The sequence below is a fragment of the Dipodomys spectabilis genome, unplaced genomic scaffold (genome assembly GCF_019054845.1).
Source record: "Dipodomys spectabilis isolate Male_0828 unplaced genomic scaffold, ASM1905484v1 ptg000002l, whole genome shotgun sequence".
Classification (NCBI taxonomy): domain Eukaryota; kingdom Metazoa; phylum Chordata; class Mammalia; order Rodentia; family Heteromyidae; genus Dipodomys; species Dipodomys spectabilis.
This window is the reverse complement of record NW_024870679.1, coordinates 46,829,433-46,854,773: the sequence shown is the minus strand read 5'-3', so window position 1 is coordinate 46,854,773 and position 25,341 is coordinate 46,829,433. Positions and strand designations below refer to the sequence as shown.

The window sequence follows — 25,341 nt, the reverse complement described above, 5'->3', positions numbered from 1 at the left end:
AGGTTGGTTTTTTGTTTTATTTGTTTTTTGTTTTGTCAGTCATGGGGCTTGAACTCAGGGCCTAGGCTCTTTCCGCTCAAGGCTAGCACTCTACTACTTTGAGCCAGTGTCACTTCCGGGTTTTTTGAGTGGTTAATTGGAGATAAGTGTCTCATGGGGACTTTTCTGCCCAGTCTAGCTTTGAACTAGCCTCAGAGCTCAGCCTTCTGAGTAGCTAGGATTACCGGCATGAGCCACTGGTGTCCCGCTCCCATAAGGTTTTCATACTTAGGTCTTCTCCTTCAACCTACGCCTTTACCAGTTTTCTATCTTGGCTAATCATACACCCTATCACCTAAGCCAAAAATCCTGAAGTTCTATCTGATGACTATCAGGTATCACCAAACCCATACTATCATCTTTACTATCTCTTAAATCTTTGTCTCCCCATCTCCCACCAACATTTCTTGTCATTATCAAGATAGCCCCTAACTTATCTTCTCACCTCATTTGAACGCTTTTTCTAAATAGTCTAACAACCATAAACAAAACCTAATTAGGTTTAAAATTCCTCATAGCCAACAAGATAAAATGAACATTCTTCAGTATGTTATGAAACTATATAAAACTCTTCATAATCTGGCTCTTCTTTCTCATATAAATTCTCCAGTCTGCATTCTCATCATCAACTTCAAATTTAGCTAGAAACAGTAGGTCTCCCAAATGTCTGACTTTTAATACTTACTTATGACCATGCTTGGCCAAGAAGATTTGTGAAGTTTTAATGGCCTCTGAAACTTGTTCCTTCTTGGTTGTCAGTTCTTCTGCCAGAACCTAGTAATAGAAAAAAGAAAAGCTGCTAAACCCCAAAATAAAACAGTCAATTTTTTTTCATTTTTGGTACAGTCCTGGGGCTTGAATTCAGGGTCTGGGTACTGGCCCTGAGCTTTTTTTGCTCAAAGCTAGTTCTCTACCATGTGAGCCACAGCTCCACTTGCAGCATTTTTGGTAGTTTAGTGGAGATGAGAGTCATATCTCAGCTGCTTGAGCAGCTAGGATGACAAGCATAAGCCACTGGCACCCAGCAAGGGTAAAACACTTTTTTTTTGGGGGGTGGGGGGGTGGGGGGGGGCGGGGTCAGTCATGGGGCTTGAACTCTGGAACTGGGAGCTGTCCCTTAGCAATTCAGCTCAAGGCTAGCACTCTAACACTTGAGTCACAGCACCACTTCCAGTTTTCTGAATGGTTTATTGGAGACAAGAGTTTCTCGAACTTTTCCTGCCCAGGCTGGCGTTGAGCCCCAATCCTCAGATCTCAGCCTCTTGAGTAGTTAGGATTACAGGCGTGAGCCATTGGCGCCTGGCTCAAACACTTTTTGAAATAATAATTATTTTTTTGTGTCAGTCCGGGGCTTGAACTCAGGGCCCAGGTGTTTTGCTTAAAGGTACCACTTTACAACTTAACCCACATCTCCACTTCTGGGTTTTTGATGTTTAATTGGAGATAAGAGTCTCAAACCATCTTGCCAGGCTGGCTTTGAGCCATGATCTTCAGATCTCAGCCTCCTGAGAAGCAAGGAATATAGGTGTGAACCACCAATACCAGGCTAAATTAAATTTTTTAAGTCTTAGGAAAAAGTTTTGTGCTGGTGGATAACAACTATAATTCTAGCTACTCAGGAGGCAAATATCTATAGAGGAACAAGGTTCTAAGTCAGCCCAGGCAGAAAAGCCCATGAGACACTGTCTCCAAAATAACCAACAACAAAAAAAGCAAGGCTGTAGACAGGGCTCAAGTAGTAGAGTGCCGTCAAACAAACAAGCAGTGTCATCACAAGGCCCTGTCAAACCCTAGTACCTCCAAAACAAAAACATATACACTTACAACATCCCAGGAAGAAAATTACAGTGCCATTGCACTATTGCTAACTTAAAAGGTGAAAAACAACTTCTTAAGTCCTGGAAGTTAGCTTTTAATTAAGTAAAAAAGTTTATTACTATATAATCCCACATAAGCAAGATAGATACTCACCTGCTGTTCCAAAATAGCTTTTTCAATGTCTGTGGATTCTTTGGGGTGGGATGAAGCAATTTTTCCTTGTGTATTTCTTGCAAGGGTGGACACCCAACCCAAAAGTTCTTTAACTTTCTCCACATGTTCTTGTTTTTCCTCTTCTACCACTTTCTAAAATAAGATATAGAAAATCAGTACCCAAGTCAATGTCTCTTTAAACTGCCATGACTTTAGATTTCAAAACAGGCCTGAAAGTTACTGCCCTTCACATATAATACCTTGCACATTTTTATAACTCTTAGATCTACAGATAAAGAGATTGAAGACAACAGATTACACAAGGCACATATGTTAGAAAGGAAGTCTTCCTAATTTAAAGAAGCAAAAAGTATGGTGGTTAATGTTTTTAACAGTGTTTCTATCAGCTGTTGATTATTTGGAAATTTACAAAGATATGCAGGCCTTTTTTGGGGGGGGGAGGGACAGGGTGCAAGTCTGAAGCCTAAACTTGGCTTTTTTGTCATGGCTGGCTATCACTTGAGCCACCCCTCCAGTCTATGCTTTTCAAAGTTACAAAAAGACTAAATTTTTTTTTTTTTTTACAACAAATTGAATAAAATCTGAAATGCATAACAAATATTCTTCTTTTTGTTGTTGTTGTTGGTTGTAGGGCCTGAACTCTGGGCCTGGGCACTGTCCCTCAGCTCTTCAGCTCAAGACCATTGAGACACAGTGACACTTCCAGCCTTTTCTGCTTATGTGGTGCTGAGGAATCAAACCCAGGGTCTCATATATGCAAGGCAAGCACTCTACCACTGAACCACCTTCCCAGCCCTTAACAAATATTTTATTGAAGATCTCTGTTCACACACCTTTGTATGATAAAGGCATTTACAGTGGAAGTGATGTATGTCAAATAGTCACTCCTCATTATTCACAGATTATGTATTTATGAATTTGTCTACTTATTAAAATTGTTAACTCTAAAATCAAAGTATTTGTGGTCATTCCCAACAGAGCACAGAATAACAAAAATCTCTGTACATGTTACCATGCGTGGTTTCAGCTGTCATCAGTATATTCTTCAGTCTACTTAGTGCTGTTTTTTTTGTTTGTTTTTTGTCAGTCATGGACCTGAACTCTGGGTCTGGGTGCTGTCCCTCAGCTCTTCAGTTCAAGGCTAGAGCTCTACCACTTGAGCTGCAGTGCCACTTCTGGCCTTTTCTGCTTATGTGGTGCTGAGGAATCGAACTCAGGGCCTCATGCAAGCAAGGCAAGCACAGTACACCCCTGAGCCACCTTCCCAGCCCCTAAGTGCTGTATTTTTAACATAGTAGTGATTTTGTTGCTGATTTGACTTTTCTTGTGTGTGTCTGTCTTAGGGTTTGAAGTCAGCCCTAATACTCGTGCTCAAGAGTAACATTTTATTACTTGAGCAAGAGCTCCAATTCTGACTTTTGGGTGGTTAGCTGGAGCTAAGAATCTCATAGATTTTTCCTTTCTAAGCTGGCTTTGAACTGTGATTTTCAGATCTCAGCCTCTTGAGCTGCTAGAATTACAAGCATGAGCCACCAGATTTCACTATCTAAAATGGCTCTTAAGTTTTTATAGTCCTAGAGTGCTATCCAGTGTTTACAAGCATAAGAAGGCTGTGATATGCATTGTGGAGAAAACATTTTTTAATAAGTCTGAACAGACCTGAGTTACACTGGCCATGAATTCAATTTTGTTGAACCAATAATATATATTAAGCAAAGTATATGCAAACAAAAATACACATAAAACAAGGTTATATATTAATTTATTGGAGAACTATGACCAGAGACTTATAGGAAGTTAACCTTATATTTCCTTATAGGAGCACTAATTCAGTATTTGCTACATAGGAAGTTTCTAGATCATTAAAATGGAGGACTGTGCAGGGAACTTTAATTTTGATAGATGAGGCATGAGAACTGTGTCTGTGTGTGTTTTGCTGGCCTTATACATACTAGCCACATAGTCTACCACTGGAACTAGACCTCAATCTGCGGATTTTTAACTGTACTTTCAAGATGATTTAGGACCCACCTCCTCTTCCTCTAACCGCCGTAGTGCATCACTGATGTATTTCACATGCTGAGTTGTTAAGGTCACCAATGCTGTATAACGTGTTCTCAAGTCCATGAACTATAGTTTAAAAGAACAATTTATATCAATTTTCTGCCAGAAAAGTAAATTTCAATAGTGGAAAATAACATTTTTATGAAGTCACATATTCAACAAAAAGATAAGTCCTAAATCAAACTTACAAGTTTATACTTTTTTTTAAAGAGAAGACAATGGCACTCTTTTACCCTTTCCATTCTCTTACCTCTTGTGTGATGGCATCTGAAGAGGAAAGCATTCGACGGCGCTTGCTAGGGGATTTCTGCTGTGATTCCACAAAGGCCCTGTATGTCATTAGTTGCAATTCATAGTCCTAAGAAAGGAAGAGATTTCTTTGCTTTTATGTAGGGTTTTATAGCTCGTAGACAACACACAATAGAATCACACCATTTTATTGCTAAAAGGTAATTTGGTGTTTACTCAGTTTAGAGGTTAGCTGAGCTTCCAATAAAGGACCAGGAAGAAAATACTGGGCAACTATCAGAACTTCTATCATTGTAAGTGAATCAGCCAAATCAATATGTAAATGAAAGCATGACTGTATTACAATAAAATTTTATTTACAGGCACTGAACATTGAAGTTCATATCCTTTAAATATCTCATTATTTATTTTTCTTCTTTTGATTTTTTTTCAACCATTCTCACAGGCCATACTTAGTTTACAATTTGTGACTTGCTAACCAATTTTTTTCATTCTATTAATGAGGAGGGGAAGTGAATTTTCCTGATTAACTCAGAAGGCAAACTACATTAGACTCTTCTAATCCCTACCAATAGTTTTCTCATTTTACTATGCTATTCTATGTTCCCTCTGCAACCCTGACAAAGCTGCCCTAGTCTAGGTTCTCTTTCGCAAGGATGGGATCATTGCCTCATTTACTCTCATTGCTTTTAGTCTTTAAATAAACCTCTAGTTTATTCTTTATCCTGTCATCTGAGTAGCTTTTGTAAAACATGAAGATGACACGTTGTTCCTCTAATTAAAGATTTCTATGAAGAGAAGTAGAGTTCCTCAAAAAGCAACATGCACGCAAATCATCTGCGAACCTTACTAAAATACAGAATCTGATTCAATAAATTTGAGAGTCTGCATTTCTGACAATTTCTCAGGTAATGCTAATGCCACTGGCTCAAATACACAACACATCATATTGAAGAGAAAGCCAAAGAGCCGAAGTTGCTGAATAGGGTATTTCATAGGTGAGTTACAACCTCCCTGCTCTTTCCCAACGAGACCACCTCTTCCTTTTCCCTCCCTTCCAGATCCTTTAAGCTCCTTTTGGGATATGAGACAGTTACCTTTACAATAGTAGAATATTGCTGGGAAAATTTCTGACACTGGTCCAGCTTTGTCTGGTTTCTCTCAATTTCAGCAAATAGATCCTAAGAACCAAAACATCACATTATGGTCCTGATTATCATCACTGAAAAGTAAAGGATTTTCTGTGTTTTAAGGCAGCAGTTCTCAAACATAAGTGGTATCAGAATTACCAGAAAAGCTGGTTAAAACAGACTGCACTAGAGATTCTAATTCAGCAGGTCTTGAGTTAGGCCCAAGAACTTGAACTTCTAGCATCTTCTCAAGTGATGCTGATCTTGCTATCTGGGGACCAAACTTTGAGAAACATTTTACTTAATATTTCATGTATCACTTCATATAATCCTAACAAGGATTATAAAGCAGGTTAGATGAATAATAAGCCATGCCTGATATAGATAAGGAAAAACAATATTGGATAATCAAAGTTTTAGAGCTAGTAGTAGATATGTTAGCTAAGACTAGAATCCAGGCATTATAAACTCCAGACCTCAAATTCTTAACCACAATGCCTAAGAAAACAAAACAAATGCTTTAAATGAAAGAATTTTCATCTGCTCACAGTTTTCCCTAGATTTTCAAAACTCCAGGCCAATCCTAGTAAAATAACATGTGACATTAACAAATAAAATAGAGATACTTAACCTGTCTATTTAATGAATTCAATATGTAGTCATATAAATTCAGAACTGAAAGGGCCCAAAAGTTCCCTTTAGCTTAAATGCTAAGCAGTATCCTGAGTCCATCTATTTGAAACCTTCTAAGAACAAGGGAGATGTGTTGTTCTTTGGGGGAAGCTTCATTTGTTAGAACATCCTCCTCTCCTTTGATGAACTAACTTTTACCACCTGCTACAACCACACCTACCGTCTGCTGGCTGAGCTGCTCTGACAGTACTCTGCTATCCTCTGCCTGGCCAGGTTTCATCATTTCCTGCTGAGCAGTGGTCTCCTCAATCCACTTGATGAGAGTTCCGTGGCAGGCTCGGTAATCTCCCAGAACTTCCTGGATGTTTTCAAGCTCAGATTGGCTAGAGGAGCAAAGGGAAATTGATATCACACATCCTAATACAGATAAAAAAAATAAATGAAGCAATTCCCACTACATCCAGGTTGCTACCTGGGCTTGACCACCGGGGATGCAACTTCACTTACGAGAATAAGAATTACAAGGCTACACAACTTCTATACCTGTATCCAGTGCCCTCAAAAGAAAGTAGAAACTAGTACCATACAGCCCTGAAAATTCCCATATGGACTATCATCCTATAATAATCCTTGTCAAGTTTTATACCTGGATTACCAAAAAGGCACTACTGGATGAACACTTACATTCTGATGAAGAGTCCTGTCAGAATACCATGTTTATGATTTAGAAATCAGTATAAATGTCTTAGGGCAGAAAATGGGGAAAAGTGAAAAATAATTACTATTCACTTCTGTTAGTCTAGTCAGCCTTGGGATAGATAGTAATTCAAGTACAGACAATCAATCCAAATTTATATGAATTGTATACTCTTGGCCCTGTATATTCCCTACCTATCTTAGCCCTGGAATGGTGCCATTTTCTCTACCATAATATACCTATCATCAGAAACAGGACCTCAAGTAACAAAAAACACTGCATTATTTAATGTGATAGAATTAAGAAATTCTGCAAAGCTGCATTATGAAAAATGGTTCATATCTGGATTCAAAGCCAGAGTAAGATCCAGAACCCAGGTTGTCCTGTAAGCAAGTATCTTTCAAGTCTTTTTTTTTTTTTTTTTGGTCCAGTTGTGGGGCCTGAACTCTGAGCCTGAGCGCTGTCCCTCAGCTCTTCAGCTCAAGGCTAGCACTCTACCACTTGAGCCACAGTGCCACTTCCCGCTTTTTTTTCTTTTTGCTTATATGGTGCTGAGGAATCGAACCCAGGGCCTCAAGCATGCAAGGCAAGCACTCTACCACTGAGCCAACTTCCCAGACCTCAAGTCTTAATTATAGACAGCCACTGTGATATATGATTTAACTAGATAAGACTAGGGCACAGGAAAAGCATTGCCAATAGTACTTTTTCTGCTAATCTAAAAGCAACACTGGCTGGGTGTCAGTGGCTTGTATCAATAACCTTACTTATGCAGAAGGCTGAGATCTGAGGATTGTGGTTTGAAATCAGCCTGGGCAGGAATGTCCAGGAGACTCTATTCTCCAGTTAACCACCAGGAAAGCAGGAAGTAGAGCTGTGGCTCAAGTGGTAGAGTGCAGAGTCTTGAGTAAAAAAATCTAAAGGACAGTGTCCACCCTCTGAGTGAAAGCCCTAGTACTAGCATCAAAAAACAAAACAAAACAAAAAAAAAACCCAAAAAACGCTGGAGCTGGGGATGTAGCCCAGTGTTAGAGTATGTAAGTACTCAGATCAATCCTCAGGTTCAAAGCGTTAGGTTTGCCTTGGATGGTCCCAATTTTCTGTCATTCCTTGTTCAGAATTCATACTAGAGTTTAAATTTCAATACCTATAAATTCTTGCCTTAAAACATAAATGCACAGATAGAACTTTAAACTGTAGTTTTGCTTAAGCCTTAGAACCTAAACCTAACAGGAGAAAAGGTGGGATGTAATGGATGCTGGTAGTTCACACTTGTAATCCTATTTTCTTGAAGGCTGAGAATCAGACAGTAAGGGCTCCAAGTCAGCCCAGGCAGATACATTTTTGAGACACATTTTCAACCCATAGCTGGGTACATCCCAAGTTATGTGTTAGGCTGAGACTAGGATAATCAGTGTGGGCCAGGCGAGGCAGAAAGATCCACAAGAGTCTTGTTTCATGGAGGGAAGATGGACACAATGGTATGGGCTAGTTATCTCATTGGTGATGGGAAGCCTAAAATAGGTGAATTGCAACGCAGTTCCAATAATTATTTTATTCTAAAAAACCACGGCTGGAGCTAGGGCCCAGAGGTTATAGAGAAAGCCTAGCAAGTACTAAGCCCTGAATTTAAACTCCTAGTACTATCAAAAAAGAATAACTCACCGAGTTTCTAGCTGGGCAATAACACGATGCCAACGATCTTGCAGTTGGGCACCTTTTTCCTGACAGCGCTCTAAATCCAGGTTTCGCTCTGGTGTGAGGCAACTCATCTGCTCTGCCACTGCCTTGGCTTTGGTAATTTCCCCATCCAGGACAGAGAACACTGAATTCTTCTCTTTCACATCACTAAGCCAATGCTAAGAAATATAAGCATCATATCAGTTTGAATGATTTCCATGGTAAAAAGGAGTTAGTCTAAGGAGATAAAGACATTATCTAAGGTAGAGTTACATTATATCTGAGACTCAGAATTAGGCTTTAGACCTATCTCTACTCATCATGGTCTCTGCTTTCCCAATGCACACTAGGAAGCCAAGGGCAGGCACACCATATAGAAAAACATGCAAAGAACTTGTGTTTGAAGCCTGGTTTCACTATACATAACCTATGAAACTAAACTAAGACACTTATCTAGTCTGAGTCTTGTTTTTCTCATTTTATAAGACAAAAATCTTTTCCCTGTTCACCCCAAAACTAACATCTAAGTGCTTTATAAACTTACATTATAGCCTTCGTTGTATTCAATTAAATTATGATTTGATTGGTGACAAAAAGGAAGAATTAAATGAAAATATCCATTTTTATTTTTAGCTAGACATATTTCTCAGTCCTTTCTTCTTTGACTACATATTAGAATATATCAAATATGAGAATTTGCCCAGCTCAACCAAAATTACATTTCTCTGCTCTAAAGCAATGGACATAGTAAATCAATTTGCTAAGAAAGCAGAGTCCAGCAACCAACCTGCAATGTGGACCGGTGGGACTCCAGAGCTGAGAGATCTGCTGGTACTGCTTCTTCTTGACTCAGCTTGATTTCATAGCCTTTGACCAAGAGTTCAGCATCTTGTATACTACGTACTATAATATCAATTGTCTTTAACCTGTGATGATAGAATCATCATTTTTCATTAATACACAAATTTAAAGATATAGGTTACATACCTTGAGTATTATACACAAGTTTATAAAATTTAAGTGCCCTAACCAATTTTACCATTATTAGATGACAAAGCTTTGGTATAAACAAGAAAGTAGGGTAAATATGCTGCTAAGTTATGCCAGTTCAGAATGAAGTTCTAAGTGACACTAGGATATGCACATATATGATAGACTTGTAGTAAGAAGACATGAGACCAGAAATTCACTTGACATCCAAGTATCTAAGATCTATAATTCCTCAAGGTCATGAGTGGAGATAGATGGCTATAAGGGACTCTGAAACACTAATATTTAATTCAGATAAAGTTTTTGAAACCTTTTTGTCTCACTCCCTTTCTTAATGTCTTTGTTATTTTCAGAGGTATCTATTCAACAGAAATGAGGTAAAATAGCCCTAACACTGAAAATTTACTCCTAATCAGTGTCACTGACATTTGTTCCTTATAGTCCAAATAAATACATTCCATGTTGTCAGGAACTAATGCCAAAATGTCTTACCATAGGTACATGCTCTTCTAGATCTGTGACCTTTTGAGAATATTCATGAAGATACTCTAGGGCCTTCCACTTCTTATTCCATTAGAAAACATTAACCCCTGAGCCCCCAAATCTTATCTCACTCACTTATTCAAATAGACAGTAGAGAGACCGTAGACATGATCCATCTTCTCCACCAGCAGATTCAGCTCTGAGCGTAGAGTTGGGATGCTTGAACCAGATGGAGATTGATGGAGAAAGCTGTTGCATTTCATGGAAACAGCATCTAGCTCAGACTTGAGTTGCTGCAAATCTTCCTGGGTGCGCTGTCAGGAACATAATGCACAACAAAGATGCAAACAAAATTGAACAAAGTTGTATGTGTGTGTGGGGATCCTTATCTGAATAGTAAAATATTAGAAATCACTGAAATGCACACAGAATGGGTAAATAATCAAACTACTGCTTTTAGATTTTAATAAAAGATAAGGATAAGGCAAGTGGAGCATTTCTAAAATGGAACAGAAAAGGATGACTGACCAAGAAGTACTAGTTGAGGTGGAATGTTAAATTGTAACCCCTCTGTAGTATATTTTGAAGTTCAAAATTAAAAATACAATGAAATAAAATGTAAATTAACAGAAATAAATGAGACTAACAATAGTTAAGATAAATAACAGTTATACTGAGAGGAAAAGGGAGCAAGAACACATATAAATATTCCTGAATATAATATCTGGACTACAGATGCATCTTTAGCTATAGATAAAAAGAATTATAAGTAAGCATTATTCATACTGAGTAGACTATTTATAAAGTAGCATGAGTTAGCAATCCTCAAATTACTATATGTAAATATCAATACTGAACAATAAGTAAATATAAGTAAAATAAAACAGATTTTTCAATCTTAGGGAAGGGAGTTACCAATATAGAAAAATACTAAAAAAAATTTGCAAGGAACTGCATGAATACAGATATAAATTTATGATTGTATGTGTGTATGCGTGCAAAAGAAAGATAGGTAGAAATAGGGGAAGGGAAGGAGAGGGAAAGAGAGAGGAGAAGAAGAAAACACTGATCTATGTGATATGTTTACATATGTATACATATATCTACACACATGCGTATATGACATACAAGCCTGTATACGTGTTCTGTCTTTTGAGCATGCCTACAATGACACAACAGGAGAAGAAGAAAACACTGATCTATGTGATATGTTTACATATGTATACATATATCTACACACATGCGTATATGACATACAAGCCTGTATACGTGTTCTGTCTTTTGAGCATGCCTACAATGACACAACAATATTTGGCATCGAAGTTGGGTTTCTAAATAACATTCGCTACCTAAGAGAAGCAGAAATAGCTAACTGCTAGGATGGGGCTGGCAAAGGCACAACAGATCTGGACCATCCTGTGTACTCAAAAAGAAATAAGTGCTCACCAAGTACGACAATGCATCTCTATAATCCCCATACTCAGGGGGCAGAAGCAGAAGGACAGAGAGTTCAAGGCCAGCCTGGACTACACAGCAAGCTCAAGTCAGCTGGAGCTACATATTGAGCCTCAGTCACAAAAAGCCAAGGGCTAAAGATAAAGCTCAGTGGTATAGCACTTGCTTAACACTTGCTTAGCATGCACAAGGACCTGGATTCAATCTCCAGCATAGTGATAAGGGTTCTCAAAGAACGTTAAAAAGCCACAGAAGCCAGGTGCTGGTAGCTCATGGTTGTAACCATAGCTACTCAGGAGGATATGATCTGAGGATTGCTGTTTGAAGCTAGCCCAGGCAAGAAAGTCCATGAAACTCATCTCCAATTAACCAACAAAAAACTGTTAGTAGGGGCTGGGAAATTGGCCTAGTGGCAGAGTGCTTGCCTAGCATACATGAAGCCCTGGGTTTGATTCTTCAGTACTACATAAACAGAAAAGGCTGGAAGTGGGCTGGGAAGGTGGCTCAGTGGTAAAGTGCTTGCCTTGCAAGCCTGAGGCCCTGGGTTCGATTCCCCAGCACCACATAAGCAAAAAGAAAAAAGCCAGAAGTGGTGCTATGGCTCAAGTGGTAGAGCACTAGCCTTGAGCTGAAGATCTGAGGGACAGCGCCCAGGCCCAGAGTTCAGGTCCCACGACCGGACCAAAAAAAACAAAAAACAAAAAAAGAAAAGGCTGGAAGTAGCATTGTGGCTCAAGTGGTAGAGTGCTAGCCTTGAGCAAAAAAAAAAAAAGCTCAGTACAGTACCTAGGCATTGAGTTCAAACCCCATGATCGAAAAAAAGAAAAAGCCATAGAGCCAGGTGTCAGTGGCTCATGCCTATAATCCTAGCTATTTAAGAGGCTACAATCAGAGAATTGAGGTTCTGAGCCAGCTGGGGCAGACACATTCAAGACTTTTATCTCTAATTTGCCAGCAAAAAGTGGGAAATAGAGATGTGGCTTAAGTGGTAGAACTCCAGCCATGAGTAAAATATCTTTGCAAGTGGGCAAGGCCCAGAGTTCAAGCCCCCTACTAGAAATAATATAAAAAATAAAAGGACATAGAAACAATTTGAAGGAGTCTTCTCATTATTATATTTGGAGATTTTTGATCCTCAAAATGATGAAAACATGCTGGATGTGATAGCATACACCCATAGTCCTAGCAACTCAAAATTCTGAGACAGGAGGATCACTTAAACACAGAAACTTGAAAAGGGTAAGGAGGGGACAATGATAGTAACAAATTACACACCACTGAATTAAAAATTATGAGAACATATTGACATTAATAAACACCAAAATAAGAAGAGGAGGGAGTGGGGGGGGGGGATGTTATCACTTCCCTTTGAAGAAAATGGAAATATTTCACACGTAGAAGGAATAAGAGAATTAGAACATGGCTTTTTAAATGTATGCTCATACAAAACAATTAATTTTTTGGCAACCGTGATATTTATTAGTAACTGGTCAGTCAAAAAAGAAACAAGGATACTGAAACAATTTAGTGAAAATGTGATGAAAATATGGTTATACACATAGCTTCAAAGTGTCTCCCCATAAGACACACAGTAATTACAAAGGGAAAAATAGTAACAAGTAATGTAACTTAATGGCACCAGTAATGAGACAAATAGATCAATCAACATCATATACATGAGGAAACCTCAATAAACACAAGAACAAAATATTCTATGTGTATTGAACAAATAAATTGCCTGTGTTCTTTGAAAATGTTAAAGGCATGAAAGATAATGAAAAACTAAGAAACTGTTTCAAGGTAAAGAAGTCTAAAGAGAACACAGCAACTATATCCACGTTGGACTGAATCCTAGACCAAAATTTTTCTTTTGGGGGGACAGAGAAACATAAAGATTAAAGGTTACTATTAGATCAACTGAAATTTTTTTTGTTTTGTTGTTGTTTTTTTTGTTTGTTTGTTTTTTTTGGTCCGGTCGTGGGGCCTGAACTCTGGACCTGGGCGCTGTCCCTAAGCTCTTCAGCTCAAGGCTAGCGCTCTACCACTTGAGCCACAGTGCCACTTCCGGCTTTTTTCTTTTTGCTTATGTGGTGCTGGGGAATCGAACCCAGGGCCTCAGGCATGCAAGGCAAGCGCTCTACCGCTGAGCCACCTTCCCAGCCCCCAATTGAAATTTTTATGAGGCCTGAGATTGGAAAGCAATACTTAATCAAATTTAATTTTATGATTGTAATTATTGTGTCCCGATTATGTAGATGACTGTATTAAACCAGACAAACAAAAACTATGATGCTTAGAACTTACAAGATAAAAAATATGTATACAGATACAGAAAAATGTAAAGCAAATGGAAAAAAATGTTAGTATTTAAAGATTATAAATGAAAAATGTATGAGAATAAAACTTTTCTAGATATCTGAAATTACTTCAAAATGAAAATGTAAAGAAAAAAAAAAGATGACATAGTAGCTTTCACTATGATCCTAGCTACTCAGAAAACTGAGATCAGGAAGATTGGGCTTCAGGCCAGCCCAAGCAAAAGTTTATGAGATTTTACCATAATGGAACTTGTGTGATGCTATGCCTGCACCTAAGCTATGGATACTGGCACTGCCAATATAAGACTATTAAAAATAACCAATGCAGCCGGGCAAAAGTGGCTCACACCTGTAATCCTCGAGAGGCTGAGATCTGAGGATCACAGTTCAAAGCCATCCAGGCAGGAAAGTCTATGAGACCCTTATCTCTAACTAACTACCCAAAAGCCAGAAGTAAAGCTGTGGCTCAAGTGGTAAAGTACTAGCCTTGAGCACAAAAACTCAGCGAAAGTGCCTAGGCCTGAGTTCAAGCCCCAGGACTCATATGTACTCATCATTTAACTTTCAAATCAACTCTGTGATTTATACATTAGTATCATCATTTACCAAAATAAAAAAAGGAAACTAAAGATAAGAGAGTTAACTTGTTCAAAATCACAGAATGTAAATCAGAGCTCATACCAGAATCTGAATAGTTGATTCATTGAGTCATATGACTTAAGGTAACCATGCCATAGAAAGCAACACAAGCACAAAAAACAGAACAGATACAAAGCAATTTGAAAATACAAAGCCCAAATGGAAGAATGCTTAGAGTAATTTATCAATCTGTTGCCTTCTCAGATCCATAGGAAATGGAACAATTCAGCAATACACTTTCACCTGAAATATTGTTCGCCACATGTAGAAGACATTTAATCGGCCACCTAGAAGAATTCCTGAGTCTATTGCCTCTTAGGATCCATGTTTGTTTTGGATCCTATTAATTCTGAAAGTATTTACTCTGCCACCAATATCTAATATCTAATATTCTTCTTAGGGCTCACCTCTTGCTCTGAAATCTTCAATGCAATGTCTTGTCGGGCATCTTTGTCCATCTTAGAACTGGCTGGAGACTGAATTCGTTTGACCAGTCTCTGTTCACAATCTTCCAGGCGTAACCGGATATTCTTTAGCTCTGAGATGTATATCTTGGCCACAGTCTCTTCTTTGTCCTCTGCAAATGCACAAACCCAGAAGACCACTAAGCCCCACATTAAAAATCCACCTTACTCTGAGAGCACCACTGGTTCACCAGCTATCTCATGGTCTTATTGAGAGAACTTTATGCCTGACTCCAAAGTCTATACATTCTACCCTAATCTTTACAGATCTAAACATTTTACATTCACATGAAAATGTGATAGATGATTATAAATATCTGAAATAAAGCTTTTACAATTTCATTTTGAGAATTCACCTCTACTAAGATTCTCTCTACCTCAATGTGATGTTACTTTATAGTCTATATGAAAGTCTAGCAGTACCCTTCCATCATTCTCCCTCCCTCTTGCTATCACACACACACACACACACACACACACACACACACACACACACACATACACACACACACACACACACACACACACACACACACACACACACACACCATTCTCCATGGATTTCATCAGGTGCTGGAAGTGGGCTTTACAAGCTTCCACCTCCTCTTCTAAGCGCAAGCGATCTGCCACTGAGAAGAGTGCAGAATCACGACTGTCCTGCAAGAAGTCTTCATAATGGGTCTGGAGGTTCTTCATAACCTGGTGGCATTCCCCTGATGCTGAAGAGCGAAGCTAGAGAAAAGCCAGAAGAAATTTCAAAGAAATGTGAACATAATGCCATAATTAATTAACTTACATAATGGCTCAATCTAATACACATGCCAAACAGTGAATAAATCATGCCAGGCACTGGTAGCTCACGCCTGTAATCCTAGCTATTCAGGGGCTGAGATCTAAGGATCATGGTTCAAAGCCAGTCCAGGTAGGAAAGTCTGTGAGACTTTTTTTTTCCTTTTGGGGGAGAGCGGGGGTCCGGTCGTGGGGCCTGAACTCTGGGCCTGGGCGCTGTCCCTCAGCTCTTCAGCTCAAGGCTAGCATTCTACCACTTGAGCCACAGCGCCACTTCTGGCTTTTTTCTTTTTGCTTATGTGGTGCTGAGGAATCAAACCCAGGGCCTCAAGCATGCAAGGCAAGCACTTTACTACTGAGCCACCCTCCTAGCCTGTCTGTGAGACTTTTATCTCCAATTAACCACCAGAAAGCCAGAAATGGCGATGTGGCTCAATTGGTAGAATGCTGAAGAACTCAGGGACAGTGCCCAGGTCCAGAGTTCAAGCCCCACAAACGACCAAAAAAAAAAAAAAAATCATAAATCAAACCTTGATTTCAAAAAACAAAACTTATTCATATAACCAACATTATCAGCAACCAGAAGCATCCTTTGTACTTCACTGGACTTCCCCCCCCCCCCCCCCCCCCGCCCCAGACAAGTTCTTACTATGCATCCAGACTATCTTTGAACTCATGATGCTCATGAGCAATGGGATTACGGCAATGCAGGAGCCCAGCCTAGCATAACTTGTTTTTGTTTTTGCTGGTCCTGAGGCTTGAACTCTTGGCCTGGGCACTGTCCCTGAGCTCCTTTTGCTAAGTCTAACACTCTACCAATTGAGCCACAGCACCACTTCTGGCTTTTTCTGTGACTTAATTGGTGAGAAGAGTCTCATAGACTTTCCAGCCCGGGCTGGCTTTGAACTGCAATCCTCAGATTTCAGCCTCTTGAGAGTAGCTAGGATTATAGGTGTGAGCCACCAGCACATTGCTTGACATAACTTTTTTTTTTTCTTTTTCTTTCTTTCTTTCTTTTTTTTTTTGCCAGTCCTGGGGCTTGAACTCATTGAACTCAGGGTCTGGGTGGTATCCCTGAGCATTTTTGCTCAAGGCTAGCACTCTACCACTTAGAGCCACAGCACCACTTCTGCCCTTTTCTGTTTCTGCGCTACTGAGGAATCGAACCCAGGACTTTATGAATGCATGCTAGGCAAGCACTCGACCACTAAGCCACATTCCCAGCCCCTTGACATAATTCTTGCTGGTTGTTAGTCTTCATCTACTATATACTCTTATAATGTTCTCTTTGCCAAAAATGTTACTACTTATTTCTGTTACAATTTTCCTTAACCACTCAAGCTGCTAATTCTAGATGCTAAGAATCTCAAGTTCCTAATCCTGAAACAATATCCCTAAGATCACTTTACTCCATCTGGCCTGGGAGAAATTTTAGTAATGAAAAAAGCTCCTTCTGAAAAAGCTTTCCAACAGGATATAAGTCTGAGGTCATAATTTCACACATACCTTTTCTAGGTTCCAGGTTTGTACAAGGTCAAGATCCTTTCTCAAATAGTTCCAGGAAATAAGGCTTTTGGTGTTAACATGCAGTTGATGCCAAAGAGCCATCACTTTCTGGTATGACTGTTCCACCCTAGAAAAAAATAGAGAACCTAACTAGAGCTTTTGTGAGACTGGAGCTTTGCAGTAAAGACATTTTAGGGAAAAACAGCTACTTAGCAGAACTATGCTCCTATGCTAACCAAGAGAAATGCAACAAGTTCTGACAGCACAGGAATCTTCAGAACTGAGACCTTCAATTTGGATTTGCTTTGGTATTATGTATATTATGCTATTACATATTTAGCAATTTCAAAAATGTTACCTGATTGCAGAAGAATTACAAAAAAGAAGAAATAAAGCTGGGTGCTGCTGGGATGCCTATAATCCTAGCTACTCAGGAGGTTGAGATCTGAAGATTATAATTCGAAGCCAGCCCAGGCAGTAAAGTCCATGAGGCTCTTATCTCTAATTAACTAACAAAAGCTGGAATTGGAGCTGTGACTCAAGTGTGAGAGTGCTAGCCCGTGGTAGTTCCCAGGCTCTGAGTTCAAGCCCCAGGACTAGTATACAAGAAGAAGAGGAAAGAAAGGAAGGAAGGAAGGAAGACAGGAAGTATGGAAGGAAGGAAGGCAGGGACTAGAGAAGAAATAAGCTAGCAAAAAAATAACCTGGAAGAAAAGGATAGATATAATGACTCTATTTGGATTGTTGAAAAATGATACTGAGGCTTAAAAATTGATTGCTGTGCTCTATATAGCTAGAAAAATGCTAAAATGCATATGGGTAATTAGTATCTTAAGAAGTGCACTGGATCAGGGCTTGAGAAAATTGTTTTCCTATGCATTTCATGCCTGATTTAAAAGTTCTGTAAACACAAACAACTAAGTTATCTTAATTCCTTAATTCCTTGTTGAAAAGAAAATATGAGATATACATAAGATGGAAGGCTAGGAGTCAGGAAATCAATTAAATAAGAGACATTAAACCCATTAATTTTTCCTTACTCCAAAAATTCCACTGAAATTTTAGTAAAATTGAAATGAAAGTTGAAGAAATCTCAAAAGAATAAAAAATGCAAATAAAAAGTTAAAAAAATGCACTAGAGAATCAGCTTGGGAAGCCCAATGTTTGCTAACATTTTATCCATGAAAGCAATGACAGAATAGGGTGGTGTGAAGAGGTATGAATGATTAAAATAATTTAAGAGATAAATTAAGAAAAATTTCCCAAGCTCTGAGCAAAGTTTTCAGTTTATGTTCATTCACACAGAGGAGTCTACAGGAGTTTTCAGCTGAGTTCAGTGGCTCAAGCCTATAATCCTAGCTTCTTGGGAAATAAAGACAGGGGATCACAGTTTTTGAGGCAAAAAGAAGTTTCAGAGACTTCATCTCAACTAATGGCTGGGTACAGTGGCATGTACCAAGCTACAAGAGAAGTACAGTGTTTGGGCACAGTGGCACATATCTCTCACTCCAGTGACATGGGGAAGCACAGGTAGAATTGCAGCCAGACCAGTCCTAGCATAAATCGAGACCCTATCTTGAAAATTACCAATGCAAAAAGGAGATGGTGTGTGGCTCAAGTGCTAGAGTAGCTAGCTGATTAGCAAGTGAAGCCTTGAGTTCAATCCCCAGTACAAGTAATAAATAAATAAATATAGGAGTCTTTCAGAGAATATTTTATTCAGAAGGTGGGAGTAGCAGACTTTCACATGATGAAAATGTAAGTGGGGCTATGAATTTTTCATGATCAGTAATGATATTCACTATAAACAGTAAATTTTACTATTAAATAATTTTTGTTTTTGGTTGGTTATGGGGCTTGAACTCTGGGCCTGGGCACCGTCCCTGCGCTCTTCAGCTTAAGGTGAGTGCACTACCTTGAGCCACAGCGCCGCTTCCAGTTTTCTAGTGGTTTATTAGAGATCAGAGTCTCACTGGCTTTTCTGCCTGGGCTAGCTTTGAACTGTGATCCTCAGATCTCAGCCTCCTGAGTAGCTAGGATTATAGGTGTGAGCCACCAGCGCCCAGCCTATTATATAATTTTTAAAGGAGAAATAAAGAATGAAAATGGTATTACACATCTCAACAAAATTCCTAGAAGGTGTAAGACAATAAAGAACTTCCTTTAAGAATGAAAATTTCCAAGGGCTGGGAAGGTGGCTCAGTGGTAGAGCGCTTGCCTTGCATGCATGAGGCCCTGGGTTTGATTCCCTAGCACCACATAAGCAAAAAGAAAAAAGCCGGAAGTGGCACTTTGGCTCAAGTGGTAGAGTGCTAGCCTTGAGCTGAAGAGCTGAGGGACAGTGTCCAGGCCCAGAGTTCAGGCCCCACGACCTGAAAAATTTTTTTTCCAAGAAAAATAGAGCTAATAATTATAAAAGAAGGACGTTTTCAGATATAAAAAGATTCAAAACCTTTCTTTCCCATGCAGTCTTTTCCAGTTAGCTTCTGAAAAATGTACTTAACCAAACCAGGCAGTAAGGCAATAAGTACACCTTGTAATTTAGGAGTCAGTCGGTCCAACATCAAAGAGGCAAAGTATATCCCAGATGACTGTGAAGTAAAATGCCAGAAGTGATACTGCATCAGATCTAGAGAACAGTTCTAGACTGGGAAAGGAGACAGAACAGGCCATAAGAGATGTTCCCAAAAGAAGATAAAACAACTGTAGTGTATGTTTTATTGAAGAAATATTTTTAGTAAAGGGGGAGAATTTGGAGATATATACTATATGCATAGAAAAGTAAGCAAACTAAAAAGGAAGTTAATGAAACCATTTGTTCATACACATATTTGCTAATCTACTAGTCACTATTGCATTCAATAAGCATTTATTGACTATCTACTGTGTACCATGAGTAGTTCTAGATGTTCCAGAGGTAAACAAAACAAAAATCTCAAACAGGAGAGAAGTCATAAATAAATATAATCCGCCACATGGCATTAAGTATTCTAAAGAAAAAGAAGGACAAAAAAGAAAGAGGAAGGCAGTGAACAGGGATGATAAAATGATCCAAATGAAGTGAGGGAATGAATTGTGTAATCATATGAAGGAAACAAGAAATGTAAAATTCTATGGCAAGAAAATGCTTGCTGTATTTGAGAAGCAGGAACAAGAGTAGAAGCAGCACAGTTAAGTATGAGCAAGGATAAGAGGTGAGATAGTGATGCTTCACAGTGATCCCCTCAAGTACTAGGCTAGTTAGCTTTGTCTTATTATAAAACAAAGAATCAGTGTAACATAGCTACTTTTAGAAGAGGAAGAAAGGACAGGTACATGAGTCTGACTGTGGAAAATGCTATCTGTTAATTTCCTGTAGTAAGAAGGTAGTCAATGGAGAAAAGAAAGTAAAGAAAACAGAAATTAATATTTGCAAAGTTGAAAAAAAATCACAAGACAGCAGAAAAAAAATCTTATTTAGGAACTTGGAATTAAAACTTGGAAAAATCTGCTGAAAGAGTTAAACATAGTTGACTAAATGAAGAAGAATTCTGGGTTAGAGGAGGTGACTGATAATTTCTTTTATCTATCTATTTATTTAGAGAAACAGGGTCTTGTTTTATTAACTAGGCTAATCCCAAACTCTCACCCTCGAGTGATCCTCCCACTTCAGCCTTCAGAGTACTTGGGACTACAGTCTTGTGCCACTATGATCAGATACTTTTTAAAAAAAACTAGTACCTGGACCTCAACTCAGGACCTTGCTGGAATCCCAGCTATAACGGAGGCATAGACAGTGAGATGATGGTCCAAGGTTGGCCTTGTCCGACGAGAAAAATGAGAAACCCTATCCAAAGAATAACCAAAGGAAAAAGGTCTAGAGGTGTAGTTTAAGAGGTAGAGTGCTGTCTAATAAGTATAAAGCCCTGATTTCAGACCCAAGTATTGTATCTCCCCCAAAACACACACAAGTAAGCTGTTTATAATCAAGATTGTTTTTTTTTGGTGCTAGTACTGGGGCTTGAACTTAGGGCCTTCCACTTCTTAGCATTTTTGTTCAAGGCTGGCACTCTACCATTCTACTTCTGGCTTTTTGCTGGTTAATCAAAAGAGTTGCACAGACTTCTCTGCCCAAGCTGGCTTTATTCCTCAGTTTTCAGATATCAGCCTCCTGAATTGCTAAGATTATAGGCCATAAGCCATTAACACTGGCAAAAACTCTCTTTCTTTTCCTTTGCTCAGGGCTCTACCACTTGAGCCACACCTTTAGATCTGCTTTTTGCTGTTTAATTGAAAATGAATTTGTCTTGGACTTTAATGCCTAAGCTGGCTTTGAATCTTGATCCCTCCATATCTTAGCTTCCTGAGTACCTAGGAGCCACCAGTACCTGGATAATAATCAAGGATTCTTTTATTTTTAATTTTTTTCCAGTCCTACGGTTTGAACTCAGAGCCTGGGCACAGTCTCTGAGCTTCTTTTGCTAAAGGATAGCACTCTACCACTTGAGCCACAGCACCACTTCTGGCTTTTTATTTTGTTGATAGGGTATTGAAAAATCCAACCTAGGGCTTCATGCATGCTAAGCAAGCACTCTACCACTAAGCCACATTCTCATTTCAAGGATTCTATTTTTTTGGGGTCCAGTCTTGGGGCCTGAACTCTGGGCCTGAGTGCTGTCCCTCAGCTCTTCAGCTCAAGGCTAGCACTCTACCACTTGAGCCACAGCGCCACTTCCGCCTTTTTTCTTTTTGCTTATGTGGTGCTGGGGAATCGAACCCAAGGCCTCAGGCATGCAAGGCAAGTGCTCTACCACTGAGCCAACTTCCCAGCCCTCAAGGATTCTTTTAAAAAGAAATGTTACCATATACACTTCAATTGAACATAAGGATTTATTTAGGATCTCCTTAGCTGATAGTGGTAGACTTGATATCTGTAGTAGGAAGTCTTTCTTAGATGAACCATTGTAGCTTGCTCTCTTTACAAGGAGATCAAATGTGGATCTCTCACTATCAGTTTACCAGAGGCAAACAGTAGAGGTGCAGTGCTGAGCAGCAACTGAATAGTTACCTGCTGGCCATCTCCGTGGCATCCTTATTGGGTGGGGGGATAAGGAAGCAGACTGATGGCACCATCGCCTCATTTCCTGTGGGACTGATTACCTTCCATTTGGTTCGCTGAGAATTATCTTCCAGCACGCATTCATCATTCTTGCAAATAGTTATCTGAAGAGACAAAGTCACAGGTATTGCCAACAAAGAAACTAACAATCTGTTATTGCCTAGTACCTGATCCTAAGGTTATGAAATACTTAAGAAAAAAATCTGTGTGTGTAAATTCTTTGGCTTGAACCTTGGGTCTAGGTTTTGATCCTTAGCTTATTCACTCAAGGCTAGCCCAATTCCACTTGAGGCTAGCCCAATTCCAACTCCACTTCCTTTTTTTTTTTCCTAGTTAATTGGAATCTCATGGACTTTCCTGCCTAAGCTGGCTTTAAACCACTATCCTTAGATCTTAGCCTCCTGAGTAGTCAGGATTACAGAAGTGAGCCACTGACATAAGACCAAAAAAATCTTGTGCTGTCTTTAATTTGGATTTTTTTATTTGTATGGAGTTTTCTTTTTTAAATTTAATTTTATTGTCAAGGTGATGTACAGAAGGGTTACAGTTATATACACAAGGTAATAAGTACATTTCTTATCAAACCTATTACCCTTCCTTGGATATATATACATATATATATTATATATACATACATATATAAATGTATACATATACTCACATATAAATATATATATTTTTTAGTGTGTTTGTGTGAGGGGAAGTTCTGGAGTTTGAACTCAGGTCCTTGCATTTGCTAGGCAGGGACTTTATACTTTAGCCACATCTCTAGTCCTGAATATTTTTTCATATTTTTTCCCTTGGAATCTACATTAATGGCATTATTATTTGCTCATAAAGAGTGGATAAATATCTACTTATTCAATTTATCCAATCAGTTTTTCTGAATATAAATAAGACTATTTAAAGAAATGTTTTTCCTACCATCTGGTATTTAAGAAGATGAATATGCAGATTTTCTCTGCATGATCCCTTCCCCAATGCAATAGTTTGATGATGACTTTAAGCTTTTCATCATACACTTGTAACTTCTCTCTTACAAAGTAAATAAAACTTCAACTCTCACAATTTCCTATGCTTACTTTTTACATTTATTCAATAAACATGCTAAGTGTTTAGAGTTTGTATTATTTGTATGTTCTGCAATGGATCATGTATACTGTCTCAGGAGAATAAAATAAGGATTTGTAAATACATTCATCTCTCACGGCAGAACAATGAGTTCGGGCTGGATAATGGAATACTCTCATTTACTTTATGACATTCTGCTATCTTATTGCTTAGAACATAGTGAAAACTGCAAACACAGGGGGAAAAATAAAAACAAGAACAGCAGATGCTTTAATCTCAGGAAAGCGGCACCTAAAGTTGGTACATGGTGCTTTTGTCCTTGGACAACAAAACTATAGATAGTTTTAATAATAATTACCACAAGAAAGCTCAGGCCAAGCTTTGATCTTTCTTTTATGTTAACCTTATCTGCTTAAATTTAGAATATGAGATATCTTAAATAGAATAAACTTTTGTGCCTTTTGCTGTTATTATTTAATTTATTAACAGTTTTGGGAAATCTCTTAATTTAGTGGTTATTTTACTTTAGAGTACATTTGAGGTAGACTGTCTTCTATTTCTTGAATATTTTTATTGTTTAGCTCTTTCACAGAGAATAAGGAAAGTTAAATTTATATTTTTTAAAAAAATTCTTAACTCTTCAACGTATCATAGGATTCTAGAAAACTATTTGTAAAATAGTTTCAGTGCATCCAAAGAACATCTTCCTAAGTAAAGATCAGCAATCATTTAGTGATGGCTCCTGATCTCATAAATCCACATAAACAAATCAAGGGGGGAAAAAGTACTCGGTAAATACTTGCTATATATCAGGTAACTCAATATGTGAGAGTTACTAAGGAGACTATAAGCCCTCAAGTGCAATCTCCTACAAAAACAATTAAGAGCAAAAATAAATGGGAGATCAAAATCATAGCATGGTTTGTGTGATATTTCCAACCCGCCCTTTCTATTAGTCCAATGCACTCTCTCCAAAATACTTAAGCATTTTTGGAATCATCAATTCTTTCCCTTAAGAGACAAGTACTCAACATTATTATTTTTTTGCTACTTTCAAGACAAAAAATACTGAAACAGAGCAAAGTGCAGCCCTACTCTTTGATTCATTTAATTCATTCGTATAATCAAGTTTTACTAAATTCCTACTATGTTCCTGGAAGTATACTATATCACCAGAGATGAGAATGGCACAATTGTAATCAGACAGTACAATCTATTCTGCACATATCATGGTGAGATATATATACATATATACACATACACACAAACACACACACACACATATATAGTATATACTGTGTGATCAAGGAATGGTGCAAAGGATATGGAACACATCTTGGCTAGAAAGGTAAGACAGTTTATTCAGGACCTCATAGTCACATCACGTAGCTAAGGACTTTCTCCCAAAAGCAATGAGAAATAGCTGTAGGACTTAAGCGGAAGGGTATGATGATGTTTTTTTTAAAGATCATGCCAGTGGTAGAAAAAGTATGTACTGAGGAGTCTGACATAACAATATAAGAGAAAGAGATCTATAATCAAACCCAAGTTCTAATTTTAAAACTTCTACACCTTTAATTTCCTATAATTATAATGCTAAGTGATGACTTCCCTTCTCTCCTCATACCTTCTGGAATCCAGAAGTACCCTACCAGTCCCTCACCTCAATTTGCCGATAGTCACAGATGGCCTTCACAGAAATGGTGCTCTTTAACACATGGTCTGGACTTCGTGGCTTTAGCTGAACAATGGTTTTTGATCTCCCAACAAGACTGGCGACTGAGCTCTTAGACTGTATAAGCTGCTCCTTTTCATCCTACAAAATGAGAAGAAAAACAAAAAGACATTAATGGTAGGCCACTAAGTCAACAATAAAAACTCAGTGCTCCACTCCCTGAGAGAATGTCATTTCTCAGTTAAACAGGGATCCTTGGTGGAGCCATCTTAGATAAAGATTTAGGCAAAGATTAAAAAAAAAATGTTTCTGTCTTCTATCAACTGTTTTTGTACTCCAAATTTACAGTTTTCTCCATGCCCTTTTCAA

General features: G+C 38.5%; 1 protein-coding gene across 11 annotated transcripts in view; it reads right to left on the bottom strand.

The window, feature by feature from the left end:
- Positions 1–25,341, bottom strand: part of Macf1 (microtubule actin crosslinking factor 1) — a 364,069-nt gene that overhangs the window by 149,049 nt on the left and 189,679 nt on the right. For all 11 annotated transcript variants that reach the window (XM_042674998.1, XM_042674983.1, XM_042675025.1 and 8 more), the window contains exons 21-34: positions 24,961–25,113; positions 22,176–22,330; positions 17,129–17,255; positions 15,382–15,565; positions 14,777–14,946; positions 10,093–10,271; positions 9,272–9,410; positions 8,470–8,663; positions 6,328–6,490; positions 5,442–5,525; positions 4,346–4,453; positions 4,063–4,161; positions 2,011–2,163; positions 725–813 (exon numbers count right to left, since the gene is read on the bottom strand). In XM_042674998.1, coding sequence (XP_042530932.1) covers positions 725–813; positions 2,011–2,163; positions 4,063–4,161; positions 4,346–4,453; positions 5,442–5,525; positions 6,328–6,490; positions 8,470–8,663; positions 9,272–9,410; positions 10,093–10,271; positions 14,777–14,946; positions 15,382–15,565; positions 17,129–17,255; positions 22,176–22,330; positions 24,961–25,113 — 1,997 coding nt within the window. The remainder of the gene's footprint in view (positions 1–724; positions 814–2,010; positions 2,164–4,062; positions 4,162–4,345; positions 4,454–5,441; positions 5,526–6,327; positions 6,491–8,469; positions 8,664–9,271; positions 9,411–10,092; positions 10,272–14,776; positions 14,947–15,381; positions 15,566–17,128; positions 17,256–22,175; positions 22,331–24,960; positions 25,114–25,341) is intronic.